The sequence below is a fragment of the Capricornis sumatraensis genome, chromosome 20 (assembly GCF_032405125.1).
Source record: "Capricornis sumatraensis isolate serow.1 chromosome 20, serow.2, whole genome shotgun sequence".
NCBI lineage: Eukaryota > Metazoa > Chordata > Mammalia > Artiodactyla > Bovidae > Capricornis > Capricornis sumatraensis.
In genome coordinates, this window is record NC_091088.1 from 13180514 (window position 1) to 13207910 (window position 27397).

General features: G+C 50.9%; 1 protein-coding gene across 1 annotated transcript in view; it reads right to left on the reverse strand.

Annotated features, from left to right (window-relative positions):
- Positions 1-3684: 3684 nt before the first annotated feature.
- CDYL2 (chromodomain Y like 2) overlaps positions 3685-27397 on the reverse strand; it is an 87138-nt gene continuing 63425 nt past the window's right edge. Inside the window, exons 4-8 of the mRNA XM_068992232.1 lie at positions 23784-24001; positions 14334-14506; positions 8308-8518; positions 6412-6555; positions 3685-3843 (exon numbers count right to left, since the gene is read on the reverse strand). Of these exons, the coding sequence (XP_068848333.1) occupies positions 3685-3843; positions 6412-6555; positions 8308-8518; positions 14334-14506; positions 23784-24001 (905 nt within the window). The remainder of the gene's footprint in view (positions 3844-6411; positions 6556-8307; positions 8519-14333; positions 14507-23783; positions 24002-27397) is intronic.

Consider the following 27397-nt stretch of genomic DNA (forward strand, 5'->3'; position numbering starts at 1 on the left):
CATTTTAAATATTCACTTAGGAAGATCTGAAGGTGTTTCTATATTTTTCTTTGTTAAAAAAATTTCCACAGAAACTGGCTTGAAAAATTATATGAATGTGACTAAATTTCAAATTAAAAAAGTGTACAAAATTTTTTAAACCAACAGTTAATCATGGGAAATGCAATTCAGCATCCAGTGAAGGCTATTTTTCAACATGGATATCTGGAAATAGAGTTGCATTGGTCAAAGTCTAGTGTGATTATCATTTTTCCATCCTTATACTAAACTCCACATGGGAAAAACATATTTTCATGCTTCAGAGAGAACACTTCCCAGTTTACTTTATACCAAACAAGAGTAATATTTTAAATCAATTCTCTACTAGCTTCTTAGAGTTATCCAATTTCATTTCCTAGAGGGTCATTTTCTATGGTTTTCACCCAGACATTATTTCAAAGCAGGAAGGGATATATGGGTATATCCGCCTTAGGCTGAGCCATTCCAAATGGTGAGGAGCTCTGACCATTTTTGCAAAGCTCTCCAAAAAGCCCTCCTGAACCACGCTGTTAACTCAGATGCTTCCACTGCAAGGCCCTGGATGCCAATCACCAGGGGCTGGAGGAGAGGACAGTCCTTACTCATGCCTCACAGGATGGCACAGGGTGTACTGTCCAGAAGACTTCTTGACTAAAGAAGCACCCTCATCTTCCGCAAAGGCAACCCCAGGACGGGGCTGCCAAGACCAAGTACAATTCCTCTAAGACCTGCCCAGGCTCTGGGTCATGACCGACTGCGTGGGGAGGGGGTGAGGCAGAGTAGAGAGAGGGGAGAAGGATCGTATGGATGGAGAGAATGTTCTGGGGTAGAAGACAGGAAAGGAAAACCTGGGCCCCATCTCAAGAAGGCTATGGAGGACAAACCGTGACAGACACAGGTTTGGCGAAATTCAACCCATGTCGGCCGCAAGTCGACATCCCATGTCGGTTGGCCGTAAGTTACCTGGATCTCATCTCTGCATTATCAAAGCGACTATTCAGAAAGTGAAAAACTCAGTGGTTTGGTCTACCCTGTAGCCAACAGATTAAACTGGCTTTTGCCCAATTTGTGGAACATCCTTCTTGAACTGACTGTACGGAAACAGCCGAAACACAGACTGTCGGGTAAAACATCTCCTCTTATATGTGGAACCTGCCCAGGCATTCCACCTGAGTGATGGTTTCACGTTCCTACCTTATCATCAGAGATCCTGGAGGTATTTAGAAGCTTGGATTTGATGATCCAAAGCTATGTTTTAGTCCAAAGCTAAAACACTTCTGGTTTTTTCTGGCAGGGGACAAAGATGGGCACTGAGCCCAAGAAATTTCCAAACATTGTCTTCCATCTCCATCCAACAGGAATCCTAACTCTGCTTCTAGAGACGATGAAGTGGTTGTCCCTAGAAGGTAAACAGAAAGCACGGTGCTCTTTCTTTAGACAACTTAGTGATGGGAGAGAGATTACCTGCCAAGAACGAGGCTGTCCAGGGGCTTTGGCAGAGCACACGTTAGCTTTCTCAAAGGAGGAGATAAACCCAAATAGAGATGTGACCACAGGCATCTGGGCAAAGGGAGGTGCTTCCCTATAGTAACAGTTCCTACAGGATCCCACGTGGACCATGGTGGTGGGCAGGGGGTGGGGCTGGTGTACACAGGACTTCAACCCATCTTCCTGTGGATGGATTTAGCCAAGGCAGCTGTCTCCCCGCCGAAGGAAGAAGCAAGTGAGACGTGTGCTCTTCCCTGACTCTCTTGAGGTCACAGGAAAAGGAGTGGGGCTTTCTTCAGAGGGAGCCAAGAGAACCCAGGTTCAAGTGCAGAGACTCCATCCGTCCTCTGAAACACAAAGCTCAGCACCATGAGTCCTCTCCACCTGCCCGGCCCAGGGTGTCCACCTGCCTCCAGAGGAGGGAAGAGGACCGGAGAGGGAGAGGGAACTACAGCAATGACCCTCCCTCAGCCGCCCTCCCCTCGCTCAGCTGTGCCCAGCTCTCACCGCTCCCCTCCACGCTCTCCAAGGAAGGGCCGGGAGGGGCTGGGGACTGACAGAGGGCAGAGGGGAGGGGCAAGCGGTGGTCCTTGAGAACACTCGGGGGCTGGGGTGGAAATGGAAAGATCCTGCCACTCTGAGAACCAAACTTCCTCTGGTGTGAACCCCACGCAGAAGAACATGGCCCTGTAACCTCTCTGCTTGAACCCTGATGCTGACCTTCTCCTCTGCAACCAAAACCAAGGCCCCAAACCAAAACCTCTCCTCCCCCATGGCCGATCTGGGGACTTCGGGCTGCCAGCCCGAACACAAATGCTGGGGCCCCTCTGCGGCCCACGGGCAGAGGCCTAATCCCTGGTCACTGCTCCCTCATGGAAGGAAAGAGCCTGAAAACAGGACTTCTGGAGGCAGAAAGGCTTAGCCCTGCTGCTGACAGCCCCACAGAGCGGGGACTCTCCCCCACCTCTCTGGGAGGCCCCAACCAGATACCACTGCCCATGAGAAAGGGGCTCTGAAAGTCAAGCCCCCAAGGAAGAAGTGTCCCTCAGTAGTATGCAACCCCCAGGGGGCCCAGCCCCACCTGTTCCCGACATCCAGGGATTAGGGACTGGCTGTGTCTCAGGACCATTCAAGCGGGAGGCCCCTTTATCTCCTTAAGGGCAGCGGGGCAAAGAGAAGACCCTTCCATGACTTCTCCTAGAACAAGCATTCAGTGACCACAGAGCTGTTTCATATGCAGAGAGTCTGGTGCAGAGCCGTTCCTTCTAACCCTAGCAATCCCATTTCTACCTCTCTGAATTTTACATCTCCATGGTTCATTGCTAGAATGCACCGAACAGCTCGAACCCTGTATGGGATTCGGTCTAGGGCAGTATGAAAATAGTATCTGCGTGAACAACAGATACCGTAACGTATAAACAAAAATAAATAAATTAAATAAGTCTGATTAAAGGGGAAAAAACCCACTTTCCTAGTAGTTTGTGTGTTTTGCAAAACTAGCTTTACATATAATATACATAAATTATCAGAATTTCCACTTACATTGTTTTAAAAAATATATATTTAACAAAACGCTCCTAAGTGTACAATATCTGGGTTTTGTAAATCACTCGGTTGGGTTGTTAAGACCAAGCCCTAAAAGTCACACAGACATGCATCAGAGAGGAGACTGAGGCCGGCTCCACACAAGCGTTCTGCTCATTGCTCTGGAAAATCCCCTAAGACTGGTCGTCCCCGGTCACTGGATCTGCCCTCAGCCACAGAGAGCCACGGCAGCTGAGTCTCCACGTCAGAGGCACTGTGTCAGACACAGCCTGAGTCAGAGGGACTGGTGGGGTGAGGGGACTGGTCTTCCTTCCTGGACAAGGATGGTGCATCTCAGCAAGTGGGGCAGGACAAGGGCGCCTGGCAAAGGCCTGGGAAGAGATAGCCCTCGATGGCCCCCCAGCCAGTTGGGGTTTGAGGTGTGGACACGGGGCAGGAGGCCAAGCACACTGCGTTTCCCATCATTACACAAAACCAAACCAATGAGGAGCAACCAAAGGACACAAGGAAATGGACACAACCCTAGGGACAGAGAGACACCTGGACAGACTCCTCGGCCGAGCATACACTGGGCTCCGATCTCTGAAACACAGGGGCGGAGCTGGAAGTCAGGGGCCCTGCAGTGCTGGGCCCTCAGACTTCGTAAATTTTGTCCTGCAGGTAGCTGAAGAGGGAATCCAGGCCTTTGGAGGAGCTCCAGAGTTGCTTGAGCATGATGCATTCTTTCTCATTCACGTCTTCAAGCACCGACCTCAGGAAGCTCCGCACGAGGCATTTTGACTCCTCCAGCACCTGCAGGGAAATGCACGAGCCTCATCAGCCAGGCGCCAGGGACTCTGCTCCCAAGGGACGTACTTGGCCTGGGTAACCTTCTGATGTCCACAGCCAGAGGAGGCGCCTCCTGTGGTCCCGGGCTTCCCAGGCCGCTGCCCCTTGGCAACACCAGGAACAGGTTGCACATGTGCCCAGATGTCAAGCCCTCAGTCCCTGGGATGGATGAGTGGGACCTGTGTTAACCCCGACTGCAAGGACTTGGTCTTTTACCCACGGGTGACAGATACTCAGTATCACTTTCTATGGATGTCAGGAAAAAACTTGGGGAGATACTGCTTTAACCTCCGTGTGCTACCTAACTCAAGAATGGCTGGGATCACAAAGTAAGATAAGGAAATGAACTAAAGGGTTGCCAGAGTACCCACAGGACCCACCTCGACAGCAACGTCCCTTGTTCAGGCTTAGCAGTAAGAGCAGTGGTAATAAAAGTAGCGATCCTTGCAATAGCAAGTAATAACAATGGCAATAAATGGCAGTGACGAGCAATAATAGTGACAACAGTAATACTGTAGTATCATAGTTGTGATAACCGTAATGTTAGTGGTGGTAATAACGGTAACAGTAGTAACAGAACTATAGTATTACAGTAGCAATTATAGTATCGCCAGGGACAGTAATACGATAGTATTATATTGCAGCAGTATTAATGATTTGAATATTAGTAATACAGTAGCCAGCGTGGTAAAAATAGCAATAATAATCATGATCGTGAGTAAGAACCGTCGCAGCAATCACAGGACAGCAAAGCCACTACGACCACCATTAGCTGTCGGCTCTGTGACAGGCACTCTCCATGCAGTCGTTCATTTCCACCTCAAGTTCACTCCACAGACAGGCAGTATGTTTATCTCCACATGACAGATGAAGGACCCGAGCTCAGGGAAGTGGACGTGCCCATGGCTGCCTGGTGGACATGCCCTGCAAACCCCTGGCTGATTCTGTAGGCCCCCACGGCTGCCTCAGTCTGGCAGAGGCACAGCTGGCAGCAAAGAGTCCGAGCATCCTTCTACTCGCCTCCCCATTCTCTGCGGATGGGGGGACTTCAGTTCTCAGTCTCACCAAGTGCTTTCAAACAAAAAACAGCAAGACAAGAGCTCCCTTGCTCAAGCAGGCTGGAAGTGGGCAGTGACCCTATCCTTCAGCTTGGGCTGGAGGCTCACGGGTGGTAAGGAGGGGCTGGCTGATGAAGGACACCTCTTCCCTCCCCCAAATTTCTCCAAAGACCACCATCTCCGGGGGCATGGGGGAGATTCCTGTCTCAGGCGAATCACCCCGAAGCTCCTGAACTCCTGTCTATGGACAGGAGAGTCTTCCTTGCAGGAATTCTTCAAAAGCCGGTTTTGTCTGAGCACCCCCAGAGGTCAGACTTCTCAGGGGAGCTTTGGGGTCTTTGTCCTTCTGCCTTTTCAGCCTCATGGCCCCCCAAAATGCTGTGCGCCAGCTCACACCACCAGGAGCCACTGCCTGAACCCCCCGTGCCCTCACTCACACCGCTTACCCCACTGAGAGCATCTACCCACCCCTGCAGGCAGCGGCCCCTATGGCACCAACCACCCCTGTCTGCCTGGGCCATGCAGTTTCCTGGGACTTGAGATCTCCGGGGCTAAAACCACAGGAGAGAGTTCTGGGCAAAGAGTTGGCCGCCAGAGTCATCAGGAAGATTGAAAGAGAATCCACATAAAGAGCTGAGCAAAGGGCTTGGCCCATGACAAACGACCACCAAGATGGCAGGGCTGTCCCCACCCTGCCACCATCCCTGGGACCACAGGCTTCCTGGGCACTGAGGGTGTCTGTAAAGGCTGGCGGGGGCAATCAGGAGGTAAGTGACTGTGGGTGGGGACTCAGGGTAGACGGGGAGAAGGGGGAGGTGACCGCTCGGCCCCCACAGTCCAGCCCAGCTCCCCGTGACGCTAGAGCACAGAGAGCGTCCGGACCTTCTGCTCTCAGAGCGCCTCTTCTCCTGCCCTGCCCTTTTCCCCCCATCCCCGGGGTATTCCCACGCAGCGCTCAGAGCGACTTTCATGAGATAAAATCGACAGTTAAAACCCAGTGCCTCCACGGAGGTGTTATTCACTTATCCAGTTTTCAAGGAGTCTTCAGAGTTGAACTGTAGACTTTAAATGTGCCGCGTGCTGGGCGGGCAGGAGAAATGAGGTTCCAGGGCGGCAGGAACTGTTGTTTCTCATCTCTCAGCTGGCTCGTACCCTGCCCTTATTCGCTCTTGCTTCCCCTTCTTTGAAAACCGTAGATGATTTGTGTGTCTGTGCAAGTTTGGGAGCTTTAAGGCACCACTTCTGCCCCAGGCTATAAATCTCTTCTGAGGTTTTCGCACTGCACCTGACGTGGGAACACCTAACGGTGCTGACCGTCTCCCTCTGGATTTAAGCTCTCAGCACCGAGACTCGGCCTCTGTGAAATCACACAGGGCCTCCCATGTACTCCCTGTGTGACCTCTGGCAAGTCGGACACTCCCTTCCGGTCTCGCTGCCCCCACCTGCGAGAATAGCGCAGAGACGCAGAACTCACCACCGCGCTGCAGGAGGCCATCTCCTTGACCCGCAGCATGACCTCCTGGCTGAACGTGGTCGGCCAGAAGACCTGGGACACCAGGCCTCTGCTGCATGCCTCCTGGGCGGTGAGCTTCCGCCCACAGAAGAGCATCTCGTTGGCCTGAAAAAGCAAAGGCAGGAGAAAGCTGAGAGCCGGTATGCCTGTGAGCCTGTTAACAAGTCAGCATGCTGTGGGTGATGGTCCCAGCTCTCAGAGGCGGCATCCTTAACTGGGGACCAAAGATGCCGCGGGACCTATTTGCCAACGCTTGTGTCTGTATGCATCTTTCTGAGCAGAGGGCCCCCAGCTTCCGTTAAATTCCCAAAAGAAGTCATGTACCTATAGGAGCTTCGTCTGCCCAATACCCCTCCCCGTGTCTGGTGGCAGACCCCCCAGGAGGGACTTGGGACAGTTCAGAGTTGACACCCGGTCCTTGATGGCTGATATGGGAATAAACAGAAAAGCCACCCCAGGCATTAAAGCTCTCTGTGAGGTCCCCAAGCTGGAGAGGATGGGGAAGAATCTTCCTCCTTCTCTGGTGGCTTAAGCCACTCAGCCCAGGGCCACCCACTGCTGTGTCTGTCCCTGCTCCGTGGAGACGAGGAGCTGCAAAGACAGGACGGACGGAGAACAAGAGTCCTGCTGGCTCTGGGATGCCGGGGCCTGGCACCCCCAACAGGGGCTCTGCTGCTGGGCCTGCCAGTTACGGGGACCGGTAAACTCTCTGTCCCCCACACCATCCTTTAAGCCACCTCAGGGGTCTCCCTCACCGACTGCCCAAAAGGTCCTGAGTAACAACATGATCCCGACACAGAATGCATCCTTTCCAGGGGCCCAGGGCTGGCTGCAGGCGCTGCCCAGCAGCCAAGGGCAGAAACCCCTCCTGCCTTCCGCAGGGTCCTCTGCACTCTGCTCCCCGAAGAATTTCTCTCAGCTGTTATTCGTGTTCTGGGAGGAGCTACGCGGATAAGGTCCTAGGCAAAGGCGGGGCACAGTGCAACCACCACTGACACCCACGAGTGGCTCTCCCACTGACAATCAGGGCAAGACGGCCGTAGCCCCTCCCTCCTTCAGGACGAGTCCCTGCCTCCTTCCCACAGCGGACCATGCAAGCCCCTCCCTTACTGCTGTCGACCAGCCTCCCCTCCAGTCCCCTTCCTGGCATGCTTAGCTGCTCTTAGGCAGATGTTAAAATGCCAAGCTCTCCCAGCCTCTGGATCTGTGCACCCGCTTCCCCTCTGGGGGGGTCATGATGACCCAAAGGACAATCTTTCATGCCTGAGGAGTGAAATTTGTCAGGTCGGTAACAGGCTAATGGATGCATCTGGTTGGAGATTTGAAGACGAACACACGCTGTATGTATTTAGAGACAAGAGACACCATCTCAGGAAGGAGAAATGCGAGGAAGAAACCCAGTGGAAGAAGCCACACGGGACACAGTCAGTTGGCAAAAACAGGTCTCAATCGGGAACACTCTTGGAATTTCAGAAATGACTGAAATGAAAGAGACAAGGCTCTGCAATGTTAATATGTTTGTGACCATCAAGGCCGGGAGGAATGGGGCAGAGCACAGAGGCTGAGATCACAGGGGAAAGTGCCTGCCTCATCTGCCTGCCACTGCTGAGGCTGTGAGCCGCAAGAAAGTGGCCCCAGTTCCTGAGTCCAAACCACCTTGCAATCCACCTGCTGGGCAGGCTGTGTGGACACCGGCGGGCAGCAACCCCAGGGAGGCAGAAGCTGAGACGGCCTGCAGCCTGCACAGGGGGGAGCAGCCCTGGGCCTCTACCCACGTGAAGGGCTGCGCCCTAAACACCAGGACAGAGGAGGGGTGCTCTGGCACCCCAAATGTGCCGCAGAGACGAGGAGGCTTACCAGGGCGACGCCCAGGATCTGGGGGAAGGTGTAGGAGGAGCAGCCGGCGGGCGTGAGGCGGATGGTGGCGTACGGGGTCTGGAACCAGGCCTTCTCGCTGGCCCACACGATGTCACAGAGGGGCAGGATGGAGGCGCCCAGGCCCAGAGCAGGCCCGTTGATCGCCACGACGATGGGCTTCTTGAACTGAATAAAGGCCTTCACAAAGTCCCTGGGGAAAAGAGAGGACCCTCTTTAGCAGGTGAATGGATTCGCCAAGACCCACAGACAAGCTTGATTCTGTCGAGGTGGGAATAAGCCTTCCCAGGTGCTGGGAAGCACCCACGGGTCATTGGGGGACCTCCCAGATGGCGAGCCCTGGAGCCACAGGCACAGGCATGGCACAGTGCTTGGCATCAGATTTTCAGAGGAAAACTCACGGGGTGACCACGGTTTGCCCAGAAGATCCCAGGTCGAGCCCATGGTCCCAGCACTGCACCTAGCTACCCTGCCCTTCCACCTCCAAGACGGGAACGAAGAGCTAATGTCCTTAAGGAAGATACCCCTAGTGTTAGCGCTCAGAACGGAGCTAAGAGAGTCTTATAAGGAGGGGTATTTGAACTCAAGGAGAGAAGGAATGTTCTAAGGGCAGGGGTGGGGTGGAGTGGGTGCCTTTGGCGGCATGAACCTCTTGTTCCTGGAGGTACCCCGAGTCCGGCCTGATGATCACCCTGAGTGAGCTTTAGACCATGGGCACAGGTGGGGACTGATGACCTCTAAAGAGCTCCTTCAGTATCAGGACTATCTGATTCTGAATTACCTACAGGCATACCAGACTCACTGAATGTGGTTCTAGAATGCTGATGAAGGTCTGTATGTTTGAGTGGCTTTGGCCAAAATTGGGGAAAGATGCTGGGCTCCCCTGGGGGCATGAGGCATCGGTCTCCGTGGCTATGGATCAGGCAATGTCGCCTCCCTGTCCTGCACCGAGCAAGCTTACAACATGCATCTTGAATATTAAACACCTGTAGGGGCACCTACAACGACCTCCAGTCCTCTTCACCTTTCCCCTAGCTGCTTTATAAGGTCCATAAAACATTAATGTTCATCTGGACATGGAGGAAAAACCCAGGATGTCTAGTAAAGCCTGCATCCCTCATTATTTTCAGGTAGAAGATTGGAAACTAACAGGAACTTGCAAGAATAAAATCCAGACTCCAAACCGTGACCTTGGTCTGCCTCCGCTTCCCTCTCCAGACTCATCTCCTGTCTCTCTCACCTCTGCTCACTGTGCAGGGGCGGCCTGGGCCTTCTGAGAGTTCTTGGAAAACTCCGTGATCGGGATTTGCAATTATCCCAATTATCTGCTGCTTGCTTGAACTCTCCTCCTCTCCCAGTTCCTTAAGGAAACTCACAGGTCTGCCTCATGCCCTGCTTGGTCTCCAAGCACATCGGGATGAACACTTAGTAAATCGTCCCCCAGAAAGAGAGCAAGGCCGGTAGATGTGTGGTAGGGAGGCACCGGCTGGTCATCAGACCTGCTTTCCCTTCCCTCTTCTTCCTGGGGTTACTGTTGGAACATGGTCTCCCTGGCAGCTGGCTATGCCCAAGTAACCAGGTGCCGGCCGACATGAGCAGAAACCAGATACACACTCTGGGCCTGGTACAAGAAAATCTCCCCCCACATAGCCCTCCCAGCTTGACAGGCTCAGCAATCTTGGAACACATTTGTTGAATCACAAAATGGCAGGTGTTTGGGTTCCTGACTCAGCCCTTGGGGGACAGCCATGGGTTGATCAGTAATATCTACTCTGAGTTCACACACGCAAGAAGTAAATTTCTTTCACAGCTGAGCCATTATGTGTGTTGGCAGTTCATTTGTTACAGCAGCGAATACTTAACTTATACAAACATCAAGCTGATTTCTCTCTTCTCAATTGATACTATTTCCTTAAATTCATCTCAAAAAACCTGGGTATCACAGTGATATGCCAGGATTAGACTGAACTGTGAGAAGATAGCTTAACACTCCTGACGTGGGGGTTATCTTGGGACCTACATGTTGTCACAAAACATGCACCCAGGCTTGAGCCGTTGGATTTCCTGACTTCTGTGCGACTCTGTGAGTAGACTCTTTGGGATGCACCTCAGCCACTGTTGCCCAGCGCAGCTGACCCCAGAAGGACACTGCTGCACAGAGGGAGATGTGGCCCTATGGCCTTCTGAGTCCTGGGTTTCCAGTGGCCTGTTTCCTAGCTTGACTTCCTAACTTCATGGCCCCAGCCACTGGTTTTAACAGGAACTTTTTGCCAAATGCAATTTGGAATCTGCAGGGGAGAGTGGGGCTTCTTTGCAGGGTCCTTGGAACCACAGGGTTTGGGTTTGGGATTTTCAACAGATGTCCGATTCCTAAACTCCCTGGTACAACTCCAGGATCTTGGATCTCACAGTTGGGAAGGACGTTAAGAGAGAGGCAGGGAACCAGATCTTCCACTTGGCATAGAATCACCTCCTGAGGATGCATCACAGCCTCTGCTGCACACTCTCAGTAAAGGGGGCCCACCCCTATCGGGACGCCCCCCCTGCTGCGGCCCCTCTGATACTCCTATTCCCTCTGCTTCACCATCCACATGACAGTCCTCCCAGAAAGTCACGTGGGCACTCATGACTCTCCAGGAGCTTCCTCTTCCAGACCCCAGAAACTTTCATGCTGTTTTTTCCAACCTGAGCTCTGTGCACAGGCACCAAGGACCCCCGAGGAGGGAAGAGGGGCCCAAGCACGCTCAGCTCTGACCCTCTGACCCTTCGACCCATCCTCCCATTTCAGTCCAGCGTGCTAAGTGCTGTTGCTTCGGTTGTGTCCGACTCTTTGCAAACCCACGGACTACAGTCAACCAGGCTCCTCTGTCCATGGGACTTTCCAGGCAAGAGTTCTGAAATGGGTTGCCATTCCCTTCTCCGTTCAATCCAGCAGACTTGCAAATTCATTTCCTTGATATAAAACACGGTGAGCAGACCACACTCCCCTTCCTTTTCCTCTCACCTCGAGCAGGAGATCTCTATCGCGAGGGCCCGCTGGACGTGGAAGCCAGACAGCAAGCAGGATATTGCATTACAGACGCTACCGCTCAGATATCTGATCCTGGCCTGGGTGGCAGGGCAGTGCTGGGGAGATGGCTGGTGCGTCCCCCCATGTCAGAGTCCCTCAGGCTCACACCAGCCTCCACTCAACCTGAGCCCACGCCGGGAGCTGTAGGCTGGGCTGACGTGGCAGGAGGATCAGGAACTTTGGGGGCTGGAGGACTTGGCCTCCAGCTTCAACACTGCCCCTAACGAGTGGGGAGACCTGGGACAAGTCGCCTAGTCTCTGGAGCCTCATTTGGCTTCTCATAAAACGGGAAAGCCAGAGACTTCAATGTAAGTGTCCAGCCAGCACCAGCTCAGAGCCTGGCACACGCATCTCTGTCATCACAGTCAGCACATCAGCCGGGGAGGGCGGACACAGCTTTCACGCTGTTCCCAGTGGTCCGTGAGCTTCTCTCCTGGCCCACAGAAAGACTCGGAGCAAACTCCTGCATCGGGGGTGTCCAGAGTCCACCCGGAGCACTTGGCAACTGTGACCCTGCTGCCCGTTCCCTATAATGGGAGCCGTGGGGTGCAGCCCCCCACTGCCAAACTTCAGAGCCAAGTCGGCCAAGACAGGGCATGTGGGCACCAGGCACACACACAGTGACAGGCACCCTGGGCCCCCCACCAGAAGCCCGCTCCATCGTCAGATCCAGGCTTTTAGCTAGACCTCATGGCTGGAAGTAACGGGAAGAACAGTGAAAATCATTCTTTACACCAGTCCTAAGTACTCATTATGGGCCAGGAATGGACCGAGTACTGCACACAGGTAATCTGACTCCTTCTCGTCCCAGCATCCAGCCAGCAGGCCATGGTCTGCCCTGTGAGGGGTTCAGGTGAGGCCGGCCTCTCTGCGGGGATGGAGCACACAGCTTTGTTTGGGTCCTGGATAGAGGCTTCTGCGGAGTGAGTCATCCGAGCTCTTCCCACATCTGCTAGTTCATTCAGTGAACATCTGCAGAGGGCGGGCAGCTTCTCAGGCCAGGTGCAGGCGTGTTTTCTTCAGGAAACTATCAGGATGGGGAGGGACCGTGGCTGGGGTGCCACGGCCGGGTGTCTGGCCCGGATCCTGGGCTCAGCCCAGCCGACACTGTGCGTAAGAACTGCAAGGGACGCCAGCAGCTTACGAGGTTCTGTGGCCAAAATACGTATCGGTCTTGGTAGATTCTGAATGAAGTTCTTTTACAAGAGACCTCTCAGACTGTAAATTTCTTAACATGCCTGGAAAAGCCACAGAAGAGGGGACAGACCTCATCAGCAGGGTCCCTCATTCACGATGCTTCTCTGGAAAGCTGCAGAAAGTTTTCCAGGAAATGCTTGTCTAGAACACTGGTTCTAGAATTTCTGGTGCATGTGTGTTAAGTCGCTTTCAGTCATGGCTGACTCTTTGTGACCCTATGGATTTATAGGCCACCAGGATCCTCTGTCCATGGGATTCTCCAGGCAAGAATAATGGAGTGTGTTGCCATGCCCTCGTCCAGGGGACATTCCCGATTGCTGGTGCACTCAGTCAATGTGGAGAAGCCTCTTGGTTGGCACGCGGCAGGGGTTCCTGATCTTGCTTTCATATTAGAATCACCAAAGAAATTTTGAAACCCAAGACATGCTGCCCCAGCACTCCCCTCACTCATTAAGCCCAAAGCTCCTAGAGATGCTGCTGAGCCGCTGGGTTTTGGAAAAGCTCCCTGGGCTGAGAACCAGTGGTCCAGGGGACGTGTGGTCCCCAGACAAGTCATGGTTTGGTGGTGCGGCCTGGTCCCTGGAGAAGAAGCACTTAGTCCACATAAGGTGTAGCCGTGGGCGTGTGCCCTTCCCAGGGTGGAGGCACACCCTGAAGGGCAGCCTTGCTGCCCACTGAAGACAGCCTTGCTGGAAGTCACACTCACTTGCTTCTGACAAATCTGTAAAGAATGAGGTTGTAACCACACGTTGCTTTCCCAAAGGAGATACTGATCTATGGGAGTGGATGTCCTCCCCAGGATCCCAGCTTTTGCCCCAAAGACAACGCAAGAGGGGGAAATGCTCCCCACCCAAGGGTCTGCATATACAGAGCTGCCCACGTCCCTCCTCCTCCTCATGGCTGGGCCGTGTCAGCTCCATGAGGCTGGGACGCCCCGAAAAGCAAAGATTTCACCACCAGGCAGACGGTGGGATTAGTGTGTATAATTCTTGGGCATTACCAGAGGCTGGCTTTAACGTGAGGAAATAATATCTCTTTTTGATAAAAAATAAATAAATAAAGTGGGATATAACCTAGAGTGTAAAAGCATCTCTAATTTTGGCAGGAAAATATCGGACGTCCAATTAAACTCTGAATTTCAGACAAACATAAAACAATTTTCCAATAGTCATGTACAGATATGAGAATTGGACCATAAAGAAGGCTGAGCACCAAAGAACTGATGCTTTTGAATTGTGGTGCTGGAGAAGACTCTTGAGACACCCTTTGTACTGCTAGGAGATCGAGCCAGTCAATCCTAAAGGAGATCAATTCTGAATATTCATTGGAAGGACTGATGTTGAAGCTGAAGCTCCAATACTCTGGCCACCTGATGTGAAGAGCTGACTCAGTGGAAAAGACCTTGATGCTGGGAAAGATTGAAGACAAAAGGAGAAGAGGGTGGCAGAGAATGAGATAGTTGGAAGGCATCACTGACTCAGTGGACATGAGCTTGAGCAAACTCCAGGAGATAGAGGAGGACAGAGGAGGCTGGCGTGGTGTAGTCCATGGGGTCGCAAAGAACTGGACACGACTGAGCGACTGAACAATTTTTTAGTATAAGTGTATCCCAAGTGCTGCATAGGATGGGATATACTCATGCTTTTAAAAATGTTTCCTCGTTTGAAATTCAAATTTAACTAAGCAGCCTGTATTTTCACATGCTAAACCTAGGCACGCCCCCCGGCGTGTGCAGACTCACCTGATGGCCTCTGCGATCCGGGTGCTCTCCTTCCTCCGGTCGCTGGACAACCTGCCAATCAGGTAGGAGTAATCCAGGCCGCTGCAGAACACGCTGCCCACAGCGCTGAGGAGAAGCAGTTTGCTGTCGTCCGTGGCTGCGTTGCAGAGCGCGCGCCGCACTTCCTTCATGATCTGCGGGCAGAGATGGATTTGTGGGAATGGCGAGTGGTCCCTCTAAAAGCAGGGCGCCTCCAGGCCTGTGCAGAGCCCTGGGCGTAGAGGAGAGTGAATCTGCTCTGCCCGTGCAGGGAGCCTCCCCTGCAGACACGCCACACCCAGACCAAAGAAAGAAACCCAAACCCAACTCCCTGTCCCGTCTCCGAAGCAGCACAGAGCACCAAGGAGGTGCCAGTGGGGTCAGCGGCTGCAGGCTTGGAAGCCGGGTGTGGAGCTGTCTAAGCCTGCTAAATCTCAGCACGTCCTCCGCCCGCATTGCTTATTTGGCCCTTTCCAAGGTGTGGGAGAATATTCTTGTGCACAGCCCAGGCAAGGTATGTCAGCTGTTGCCAGAAGTCCCAGTTTAACTATGCTCCTGCTCATCCTTTTTTTTCTTTTTCCATAGCAGCAGTCATTTATTTGAGTATATACATATATTGGGCTTCCCTCTGGCTCAACTGGTAAAGAATCTGCCTGCAATGTGGGAGACCTAGGTTTGATCCCTGGGTTGGGAAGATCCCCTGGAGAAGGTAAAGGTTACCCACTCCAGTATTCTGGCCTGGAATATATAGTCTGTGGGGTAGCAAAGAGTCAGACACGACTGAGCGACTTTCAAATTCAAATTTCAAAAAAATACGTATCAGTGCTGCTGGGGATACAAAGTGCTAATACCATAGCATATACCCAAAACTCACACGCATTTATGTAAACATTGCTACCTAGGATCAGGTTGCATCTTTTGGTCCCAAGATGCAATCCTGTCCATCACAGTTCTCTTTTCCAGTTTAATATGTATTGAATTGAGCAGTTCCATATATCCAGTAACAACAACGCTATCTTGTTTATCCTTAATTCCGCTAAGATGCTCACATGGCTCAGAGGTCAAGTGGGAACTGGGCTTTGGCACCAGACCGACCTGTAACATTTTCCAGGTGCCAAGGAAAATAACCATTAAACACAAGTTCTATATCCAGCTAAACCATCATTCAGAGGCAAGGGTAAAGATCAGGCATTTTCAATCAGGGAAGGATGGGGAGAAAGGATGGTTAGGGAGTTTGGGATGGACATGTACACACCGCTGTATTTAAAATGGATAACGAACAAGGACCTACTACTGTATACTGCGGGGGACTCTGCTCAATGTTATGTAGGAGCCTGGATGGGAGAGGGGTCTGGGGGAGAATGCATACGTGTATATGTATGGCTGAGTCCCTTCACTGTTCACCTGAAACTATCACAACATTGTTAATTAGCTAAGCTCCAATATAAACTAAAAAGGTTAAAAAAAAATAAAAGATTAAGAATTTTCAGTAAAAGAATGCTTACTACCCTTAGGCCCTCGCTGGAAGAACTGAAAAGGGATGCACTTCAAGAAAAAGAAAACCGTATTCACAAAGAAAAACTGACTTGCAAGGAAAAGCAGCCAGCACAGAAAGGAGAAAATGTGTCAGTAAATCAGTGTAAGAATTGACTATAAAATCATCATCAAACGGATAGAGGCTGACTGAAGGCTGGAGTCTGCACAAGGTAGAACTATAGCTTTAGGCAATAATACTGGGTGGGAAGGCCAGAGCTGGGGCATGCCACGGCTCTGGAAATGGTGCAGAGGTCACTGTCACATTTAGGCTGATGCTTTTGAGCTGTGGTGTTGGAGAAGACTCTTGAGAGTCCCTTGGACTGCAAGGAGATGCAACCAGTCCACCCTAAAGGAGATCAGTCCTGGGTGGTCACTGGAAGGACTGATGCTGAAGCTGAAACTTCAATACTTTGTCCACCTCATGCAAAGAGTTGACACATTTGAAAAGACCCTGATGCTGGGAGGGATTGGGGGCAGGAGGAGAAGGGGATGACAGAGGATGAGATGGCTGGATGGCATCACCAACTTGATGGACATGAGTTTGAGTGAACTCCTGGAGTTGGTGATAGACAGGGAGGCCTGGTGTGCTGCGAAGAGTCGCAAAGAGTCGGACACGACTGAGCAACTGAACTGCACTGAACTGATGTGTACATAACGGGCTTCCCTGATAGCTCAGATGGTAAACAATCTGCCTGCAATATAAGAGACCCGGGTTCAATCCCTGGGTTGGGAAGATCTCCTGGAGAAGGGAATGGCTACCCACTCTAGGGTTCTTGCCTGGAGAATTCCATGGATAAAGGAGCCTGGCGGGGTCACAAAGAGTCAGATATCACTGAGCAACTAACACGTTAACTTTTTCCCTTTCATGTGGACACAACTTAAGGAAAACGTCTCAAAAGCACATGAGTTACAAAGAATGGCTGGGGGAGGGTGTAAAGTAAAAGCTCACCCAATCCAACAGAAGTTAGGGAGGCAGGAAAAGTAAGTGCAGAAAGTGCATGAAAAGAGAAAACAAGGCATGTGCTTGCCTGAGTGGAGCTGAGAGTCCAATAGGGGAGCCGGTAAAGGAACAGGCTTTTGAACGATTGTTATTAAATATTCAAAAGGCAGAATCGTAGGGTACAGTGGAGACACTTTACGAGACCACGGTTTTTTAGATTGTACTTTGAGTGACCATGCCCTTTTATTAAGCACAGAGGTGCCAGGATTGCATCCATGAATTTCCACATAATATTTGACCTGAAACGAAACTTCAGTGAGGGAGGGTGTGGTATCTCAATCTTGCAGATGAAGCAAGGAAGACTCAGAAAAAGAAAGTCAAGGTCACCAGCAAGAGGCAGAACCAGGATACAAACCTCACCTCCCTTCTCTGCCCACTACCGCACACTGGAGGGTGACTTAAACAAATGGGTGAGTCTTTGTGGAGAAAAAAACCCACATGCTGAGACATCAGTCTGAATCAGAACTGTTGGGGCTTGAGCTTCATGAGAAGGACGGGAGAAGTGCTTTCCATTCTAGCAGGGATAAGCCACAGACATTCATTTAAAACATCAGAAAAGCTAACAGGTCACTATCATGTGGGTCCTTTAATCCATCTGCCTCCAGAAATAGTCAGGCTCTCACCTATACATGAGCTCTGCTTCTCCGAGAGGCAAAGGAAAGAAAACCCTGCGCCGGGGACGTGAGTTGTAATTCTTCACATGACTCCCCACCTGAGGGCCTGCACGCTTGTCAACGAGTGGCAACAAAACCGAGCAGAATGGCCACCCCCTTTGTGAGTTAGATGGAAAGCAGGTTCGTGTTTTGTTCATGCGATGAAAGAACAAGCCAGTTTTAATTTTTAAAGTGTACATATCTTGGGGACTTCCCTGGTGGTCTACTGGTTAAGACTCTGCACTTTCAATGCAGGGGGTGCGGGTTTGATCCCAGGGAAACTAAGCTCCCACCTGCCTTGAGGTGTGGCCAAAAAAAAAATGAAAATGTATGTATCTAGTTAGTGTACTTTTCCTTGGCCTTTCTCGTGTTGATAATCCAACTTGGATGGAAGGCTGATGTTCCTGCTTCTTGAAGGACCCCCTACCGGTCATATACTGTAACTGAAGTGTGGTTCTAAAATTCCTACACACTCCTGTGTCTTCTAAAACAGAGCACACTGCGCCTGTCACTGCCCCTCCGTGTCACGTGCTAGCCTGTGATGGAGCAGTCCCCTCAGAGGCTCCCGGGCGCACCTCTGCTAACAAACAGAGCCGGAGCACTGTGCATGTGGAAATCCTGGGTCCCTTCTTGATGCCACTGCCCTGCTCTGCACTTGGTGGCCACCGCCTGCTCCTGTGTGAATGTCTGCTGGAAAAAACACACCTCTCCTCTGCTGCTTCTATCTTCTGAGCTGCCAAGGGCTGGAACCAGATAACCAAATCCATTAAAAGTGGGTATTAAAAGGGAGCAGACCAGGGTCCCTCTCTCTCCTTCATCTCTACTTGCTGAATCCAGTCACCCAGGGCCCATATCCACTGAGATCACCCTCATGAAGGCCTTCTCAAATATTCCCCCACGAAATGCCACCTCCTTCTTCTCCTGACACCCCAAGAGCTTCTATCCCCTCCTATGACACTTCTACCAACTCCCTGGCAGAACGTGTGGGTCCTTACTTTATCCTGCCCTCTCCCTAACTTAAATCCCTGGGACAGGCAGCCTCTAAGGTAGCTGGTATTCACACCTGCGTGCAGTCCCTAGTGACTCACTTCTAAGAAAATATGGTAAAGTCATGGGATGTTCCTTTCAAGAGGTGATTAAGACACAGGATGACTAAACTTGTCTCAGCTTTTCCTGGCCACAATCCAAGGCTTTCAGCATCTTAGTTCCCCAACCAGGGATCGAACCTGTGCCCTGGTAGTGAAAGCACCAAGTCCCTAAGCCAGGAAGTCCCCTCAGTCGTCCTCTTTCGCTCTCTCTCTCTTCCTTGGAGCTCTCAGTCTGGGGGAAGCAAGCTGCCACACTGTAAGCAGCCCTATGGAGACGCTATGCCATAGTCCACGGTGGGAAGCCAATGGCAAGAAACGGATGCCTTTGGCCGCCAGGGACCTAGGACCTGCCAACAGTCACTAGAAGGAGTGTGGAAGTGCAGCTTCCCCAACCGAGTCTCAGGTAAGACTGGAGGAGCCACTGATGTGTCTGAAGTATGTCAGGGTGTGTGTGTGTGAGGAGTGGCCTGATCATATTTGCTTTTCCAGCAGATCACTCTGCTTCTGACGAACAGCTAACAGGGCAGGACGTAAGTGTGTGTGTGTGTGTGTGAGGAGCGGCCTGATCATATTTGCTTTTCCAGCAGATCACTCTGCTTCTGACGAACAGCTAACGGGGCAGGAAACATAAATGTGGGCAGACTTGTTGGTGGGCTACGGCTGATACAATCGTGCAGACCAAACAGCTAGCAGTGTGGCCTCTCAGAGTTATGATGGAAATAGAAAGAAACATGACTGGCTTGAGGATGGTGTGGACACGGCAGATGCACCCCAGAGGGTGTGAAGATGCCTCCAGCGGGCCTGGGGGCCCCCGTGGAAGGTGATGGTCTGTGGACTGAGGCTGGGGGCTACAAACAAAACCCCAGAAACACAGTGAGGGCCTGAAGTCCTCTCCTAAGGAGAAAGTGGATGAGTTTTTAATCCCTAAGACTTTGGACCATCTATTTTGCTGACTCTTTCCTGCAGGGGCATTTCCATTATTTCCCTGGCTCTTTGCTAGATTCCAGACAAGGAGAAATATGGCAACACGTGTGCTAGCCTCAGAATCCGGTTAATACGCCCAGTAATGTATGAATTTCTGCCCATGGGGCCAATCCCGCCAACGTCACATACACAACTAGAAAAAGAATTCAGCTGTGATCCTGAAAGCGGCCTCCTTCCAGCCTCTCCCTGAACGAGCAGGGCTGGGTCTGCTGGCGGCCACTGTGACACCTCTGTTTCATCTTAACAACAAGAGGAACATTCACTGAATACTTCCTAGGTGTCAGGGACTCTGAGAGCCTCTTTTGCAGACATTATCTCTAACCCCACAGGGAATACGCTGTATGATTCCTATAAATGAGAACACTCAGAGAGGCAAAGTAATCCCAAGGTAGCAGAAAAGGAAAAGTGTTGGAGGCGGGATCTGATCCCAGTTCGGCCGGGAGGGGCAGGGCTCCGCTGCTAACTCTGTGCATGCTAAGTTGCTCAGCTGTGTCTGACTCACTGTGACCCCAGGGGCCGTAGCTCACCAGGCTCCTCTAACCATGGGATTCTCCAGGCAAGAATGCTGGAGGGGGTTGCCATGCCCTCCTCAGGGCACCTTCCCAACCCAGGCATCGAACACACGGATCTTCCGTTTCCTACGCTGGCAGGTGGGTTCCTCACCACTAGCGCCGCCTGGGGAGCTGTATGCCTTCACTAACATCACATCACATACTGTCACAGCTACTCTTCCCAGTTAGCCAATTTATCCACGGTGTCAATCCACTCTGGTTGCTGGGAGAGCTGAAAACACCAGATCAATAATTGTTTTTCCGTCTTCCTCCTGTTCTGTTACTGACAGACACCAATTAGGAGTAAACCTTGCTAATCAACCAAACCTGAGTCTCAGGAGGTGAGAACCCGGGCGCCTGAAATTAGTCAGATGCCACACGCTTCTGTGATGACAAGGCAAGAGTTAATACACAAAGCTGCTGCAAAGAGAGAGGATGAACTGGCAGGCTCCACATCTATTCGGTTTATCAAAGGAAAATACCGTGCCTTTTTCAAGCACGCTTTTTAAAAGTAGTGAAGTAGAAAAAATCTGAGACGAATTGGTCTCTTGGGAATGTTTTGTGAGGAGCTTAAAATAACAAGGTTTCCAGGTGTATCAACATGTGAATGGTGGCCTTTGGGATAAACCACAGGCCCTGGGCTCTGAGATCCATGCAGAGGTCTACACAGCAGAGAACCTAGAGGTGGTTCCGCTGAAGGTGGAGGAGGGAGTGACCCCAATACCTGCGCTTAGAAGAGGGGCGATGAGTCACCAGCAGCCCCCTACCGCCACAGCCCTGGCCACCCTCTTCCCTCACAGGCTGACAAACATTCCTGCCTGTTACCCACACAGTCCCCGAAAGGAACCACAGTCTATGTAAATCATAGTGACAAGGGATAAAAGGTAATAGAGAAAAAAAGATAAATTGGACTTCAAAGAATTTTGAATTGAATATCAAAGAGTCCTATCTAGAAAAGAAAAAGACACCCCACAGAATGGCAGTATCTTCAAATGACAGCTCTGACAAGGATCCGGGATCCAGAGCATTTAGGGAATGCTGGTGATTATAATAAGCTCAAGGACGCAGCACTGCCCGTCCCACCCACCTCCGGGCCCCCCAAGTTGCACTGGACACACCAGCAGTGCCAGACCATCTGCACCGCCCCCGCTGGGTGGGTCACCAGTGACACAGCCGCCCCCTGACTGTGTCCCCCACCCCAAACCCATCCCAGGGTTCACCCTCCAGGTCTGCACTGCTGCTGTGGACCGGGAGTGCAGTACCACGGGAACGGGAATGGGGGGTCTGCACTGAACTGTCTGCACTGGCCAGGCGCTGGGCTGAGCGCCCTGCCCTCTGAAGCTGCGGGACCCCAGCCCTATTCCACTCTCTAGGCCCACGCTGTCTCATCTGGAAGACGTGAATTGTAATAACCCTACACCAGAAGGTGGGATGAAATGGGGTAAGAAGGATGTAGTGTGCAGAGCCCTGCGAGCTGCTCGTCTTGGTCACTTACCACTCTATGCCCTGCCCGGGTTGGTCCAGCAGGAGAAGACTGCTTGGATGCGAGTCTTCTCACACTGGCACTATCAACAATCTCTTCGCTGCCATCTGCTAAGCACCCCCTCTTTTGAATGGTGTTGTCTATGTGAATGCATTATGTATTCACTGCTTCACTGTTCTGCTCATCTAGACATAAGTAGAATTAGCATTTTAAAAAGTATAGAGATGGAATCCCCTGGCGGTCCAGGGGTGAGGGCTTGGTACTCTCCCTGATGGGCCCTCAGGCTCAATCCCTGCTTGGGAAACTAGGATCCCGCAAGCCACCATGAGCCACAGTTGAAAAGAAAAAAGAAAGTCAGAGAGAAAAAAGATAAACTGGACGTCAAAAACTTTTGAATTGAATGTCAAAGAATGCTATCTAGAAAGGAAAAAGACAGCTCAGAATGGCAGTATTTTCAAATCATAGCTCTGACAAGGATGTGATATTCAGAACACACAGAGAATGCATAAAACTCAACTATAAAAAATTCCCAATTTTAAAATTAGGCAAAGGATTTGGACAGACATCTCTCTGAAAGACAGACAAATGGCCAACAGGCACCAGAGGGGACACCCAGCATCATCCATCATTAGGAAAATGCAAACCAGAACCACAATGAGATAGCGCCTCACAGCCACTAAAACGGCTGTAATAAAAAAAGACAGACAATAACAAGTGCTGGCGAGAAAACAAAAAAATGGGGACCATCATACACCACAGTTGGGGATGTAAAATGGAGCAACCACCGGGGAAAATAGTTTGGTACTTCCTCATAAGGTCAGATATGCAGTTACCATTGTTACTGTTGCTCAGCCGCTCAGCTGTCTGACTCTTTGCAACCCCATGGCCTGCAGCACACCAGGCTCCCCTGTCCTTCACTGTCTCCCAGAATTTCCTCAAACTCATGTCCATTGAGTCAGTGATGCCATCCCACCATCTTACCCTCTGCCATCCCTTTCTCCTCCTGCCTTCAATCTTTCCCAGTAAGAGGGTCTGTTCCAATGAGTTGGCTCTTTATGACCCAGCAATTCCATAATCAGGAATATAACCAAGAAAACCTTATGTTCACACAAAAACACATACACAAACGTTCATAGCAATATCATGCAAGATAGTCAAAAGTGGAAAGTGAAAGTGTTAGTCGGTCAGTCGTGCCCAACTCTTTGCGACCCTGTGGGGTGTAGCCCACCAGGCTCCTCTTTCCATGGGATCCTCCAGCCAAGAATACTGGAGTGGGTTGCCATTTCCTGCTCCAGAGGATCTTCCCGACCCAGGGATTGAACCCAGGTCTCCTCCATTGCAGGCGGATTCTTTACCATGTGAGCCACCAGGGAAGTCTGCACCCAAAGAGGAGCCAACCCAAACGTCCCTCAGTGGAGAGCTAATAGACAAAGTGTGGCCTACCCACACACGGAGGAGGGGCGAGGCCCTGATCGTGCTGCCACGTGGACAGACCCCTCAAATTCTGTGCTGAGCAAAATAAGCCAGCCACGGAAGGCCATGCATTGCACAGTTCTGCATCTATGAAATGCCCAGAAGAGGCAAATCCGTAGAGACAGGAAGGCCGTTCGTGGTTGCCAGGGACGTGGTGAGGGAGAATGGGGGTGACTGCTAACGGGCACAGGGTTTCCTTTGGGGGTGATGGAAATGTCCCAGGATTAACGCTGATGGTCGCACAGCTTTGTGAATACACTAAATACCACCGAACTGTACATTTTAAAAGGATAAAGTTTATGGTATGTGAATTATATCTCAATCAATAAAACTGTAAGTGAGCTGACTGAGTATGATTCCATCTCTATTAGACATGCTGACTACCATTCAGTTTTGCTGGAGAAGCCCAAGATGTCATGTTTGGTTTCTGGGGTCAATACTCACTAATTCTCTGACCACGATCAGCTTATTGAATCTGTTTCCCGGGGTCTTCATTTTCAAAATGGGATACTGTAGTCACGGATCATAAAGATCAGACAGATGACGGATGTAGTGAGATCAGCAAATTGGGTCCCCAGGCCAAGTCTGCCTGGGTGTGGGTGGTCTCCACCGACTCCAGAGGGCTCAGAGAGCCAGCACCCACCCGCTGTCCCGTCCCTCTCACCTCGGGGGTCAGCGCGTTGTTGTCCGAGGTCTGGCTGGACAGCAGGATGTGCGTGAAGCCCTCTTCCTTCCGCACGACAATGTCCCGAAACCGACAGTTGCTTTCGTTCTGGCGGACGCTGTACCTGAGCCTTTTGTCGAAGACGTAGTCCTTCTCAGCTTCCAGCTTTCTCTTCACCGGGCTGTGCAGGTTGAGGCCCCCGTTGGTCAGAGCAGAGCCTTCCAAAATCAGAACACAGAGTGAGAAGCTGACTGCAGAACAGCCACACAGGAGCGCGGCGGGAGAACACTCAGATTGTGCGGGAGAACACTCAGATTGTCGTGGGAAGGGTCGGGTGTGGCTGCAACCTCTGGGCAGCCTCTGTTCTGGGTGGTGAAAGGCTACATCTCCAAACATGGAAGAGCACAGACAGGACTCTTTGTGAAGGACCCCGCACGATCCTTGATTCCCTCTCCCACACATCCACCCGTGAGCGCCCAGGTTCTGCTTGGATGCCTTCAGCAATGACGGATCCAGGAACGGTCCCTAAATAAACCACAAACCAAAAATACTGCAGCTTTACTCATAATCAAAAATTGGAAGCAACCAATATGCCCTTGGGCTTTCCTGTGGCTCAGCTGGTAAAGAATCTGTCCGCAATGCAGGAGACCTTTTGATCCCTGGGTTGGGAAGATCCCCTGGAGAAGGAAAAGGCTACCCACTCCAGTATTCTGGCCTGGAGAATTCCATGGACTATATATGGGGTCACAAAAAGTCGGACACAACTGAGCGACTTTCACTTTCAACTCTGGTTAATTCACACAGTAGAATATTATTTTGCATAAAAAGAAGTCCACTATCAAGCCACAAGAATACATGAATGACTCTTCAATGTATATCACCAAGTGAAAGAAGCCCGTCTGAAAAAGCAACACATACCGCATGGTTCCAATCATATGACATCTCAGGAAAGGCGAAAGTGTAGGAAAAGTAAAAAGATCATTGGTGGCCAGGGGTTCAGGTGGAGTAAGAGGTGGGCAGAACTGGTGAAATGTAGGGGACTTTTCTAGGGCTGTGAAACTACCCTGCAAGATATTACGATGGAGAATATGAGACACTGAACATTTGCCAAAACCTGAGGAACTTTACAGCGTAGATGCCTTTGTCGCTGTCGTTCGGTCGTTAAGTCATGTCTGACTCTTTGCAACCCCATGAACTGCAGCATGCCAGGCTTCCCTGTCCTTCACTATCTCCCGGAGTTTGCTCAGATTCGTGTCCACCCAAGGATGGAACGCAGAATGTGATAAAAGGAATCTAACTGTATGACAAGCATATGAAACCATCTCCCTGAAGGAAGACGGGGAAAGGTCCTGACTGAAGTAATTTTAGGAATGAGTGGAGTCTGTAAAACTGAAAATAACCTGCATGGAAGCACTGGAGTCCAGGTGATAAAGTTGACTCCTACAGAGGTAAACTGTTGTTTAGTCACTAGGTCACGTCTGACTCTTTGCCACCCCATGGCCTGTAGCCCACAGCCTCCTCTGTCCACAGAACTTCCCAGGCAAGAATACTGGACTGGGTTGTCACTGCCTTCTCCAGGGGATCTTCCTGACCCAGGGATCGAACCCGCAACCTTCTGCACCGCAGGCAGATTCTTTACCACTAACCCACCTGGGCGTCCCTGGTGGCTCAGATGGTAAAGAATCTGCCTGCAATGGAGGAGACCTGGGTTTGACCCCTGAGTTGGGAAGATCCCCTGAGAAGGGAATGGCAATCCACTCCAGTATTCTAGCCTGAAGAATCCCATGGAAAGAGGAGCCTGGTGGACTACAGTCCATGGGGTGGCAAAAAGTTGGACACAACTGAGCCACTTTCACTTTCACCTTGGAAGTAAGTGGAGGTAAGTAGGAGTTAAGAATTCTGACATCATACACGAATGCTGGAGTTGAACAATTATGTAAATATATAGCAAGTGGGAGCGGAAGGTTCTCTGTTTGAGTGGGAGCTTATAGAGAAATAAAGGGAGGGAGCTAGAAGGATCCACGTGTTGATGGATGAACACTGAAGACATCAGTATGAGCTTAACACAGGTACAGATGGTTACATATAGAAATATTTCTAGATAAGCGCGTCTATGCAGGTTCATATACACAGTGCATTTCCTCGCTCTGTCGGCTGAGAAGGCCCAGAGTCTGGCATCCCAATAGCAGTGGGCACCCCAAGAGACCAGGTCTTGTTTTCTGATAACCATTCTCAACAGAAGGAACAGGGGCTCTCTGGAGAAATAGGTGATTCCAGGCCTGGGGCAGGAAACAGGCGAGATAAGCTTGTAGAGACTGAAAGGGAAGGAGTAGTGAAACCAAAGCCAAAACAAATAACAACCTTCACAATGACAACACATGTCAAAGGACACAGGCGGCGGCTGAAAGAGCGCTCAGTGGCCAAAGACGCGAGGATTTGAGCAACTAAAGTATTAAAAGTACATTCTGTGTTATAATTGAAAGTAAAAAATAAATATCCATGAGTCTAGACTGATATAATCAAATGACTGGACAATGGGGAGACAGGAGACACGAATCTGAGCAAACTCCAGGAGATAGTGAAGGACAGGGAAGCCTGCCGTGCTGCAGTCCATGAGGTCGCAAAGAGTCGGACATGACTTAGTGACTCAACAACAAGAGACAAAGCTTCCGTGGACAAGAATCCCAAACAGTTCATATAGACGCTCTGTTCTCAAAGAGGTAGAACATAGCTTCTTTAAGGGTGTGCTTCATACCTTCCAAACGGTGTAGAAAGTAGGGGAGGGGGCTTAGTGGGGGAAGAGAAACAGTGGAGAAACCTGACTGGGGCAGATGGAGAAGCCAAAGCCCCGTGATCAAGACCACCACCGACAGGGATAAGTCATGGCCTGGTGTGCTCTCCTGATACAATGTGAGGGAGAAGGCGCTGTACCTCTGGGGTCTTCCTCTCAGAAACCTACAACCCAAGTCTAATCATGAGAAACACACAGACAAATCCCAGTTGAGGGGCATTCTACAAAATACCTAATCACTGTACAGCAAGAATGTCAAGGTCATCAAAACACAGGAAAATCAGAGAAACTGTCCCAGGGCAGAGGATCCTAAGGAGACATGACAACGAAATTGGTGTGGGATCCTGGATAAGATCGTAGGCTAGATGGTAGGATAAGGTATGGACTTTAGTGATAATACTGTATGGATTAGCAGTTCATTGATTGCAACACATGGACCCTGCTAGTTTAAGATGTCATAAAAACAGGAGAGGCTGACTACAGGGTACACACAGGAACTCTCTGTATTTTCTTTCCAAATCCTGGAAATCTAAAACTATTTAGAAAATAAAGTTAACTTTTAAAAAAAGAAAACTACACCCCAATTGATTCTGACATGCAAGAGGGTTTGAGTCCCTAGACCAGTGGTTCTTACACTTGAGCAGACACCTAGAGCACCTGGAGAAGGTTCGACCAGCCAGGTGGGTGCACCCCAAGCTGTTGCCCCTGCCCCAGGGACCGGACTGTGAGAACCAGGCTCAGGACAACTGTCAAGGTGACTCAGATTCTTAATGAGCATGGGGGTGGGGGTGGGCCTTGGAATCGCAAGAAGCAAGCCAAAGGC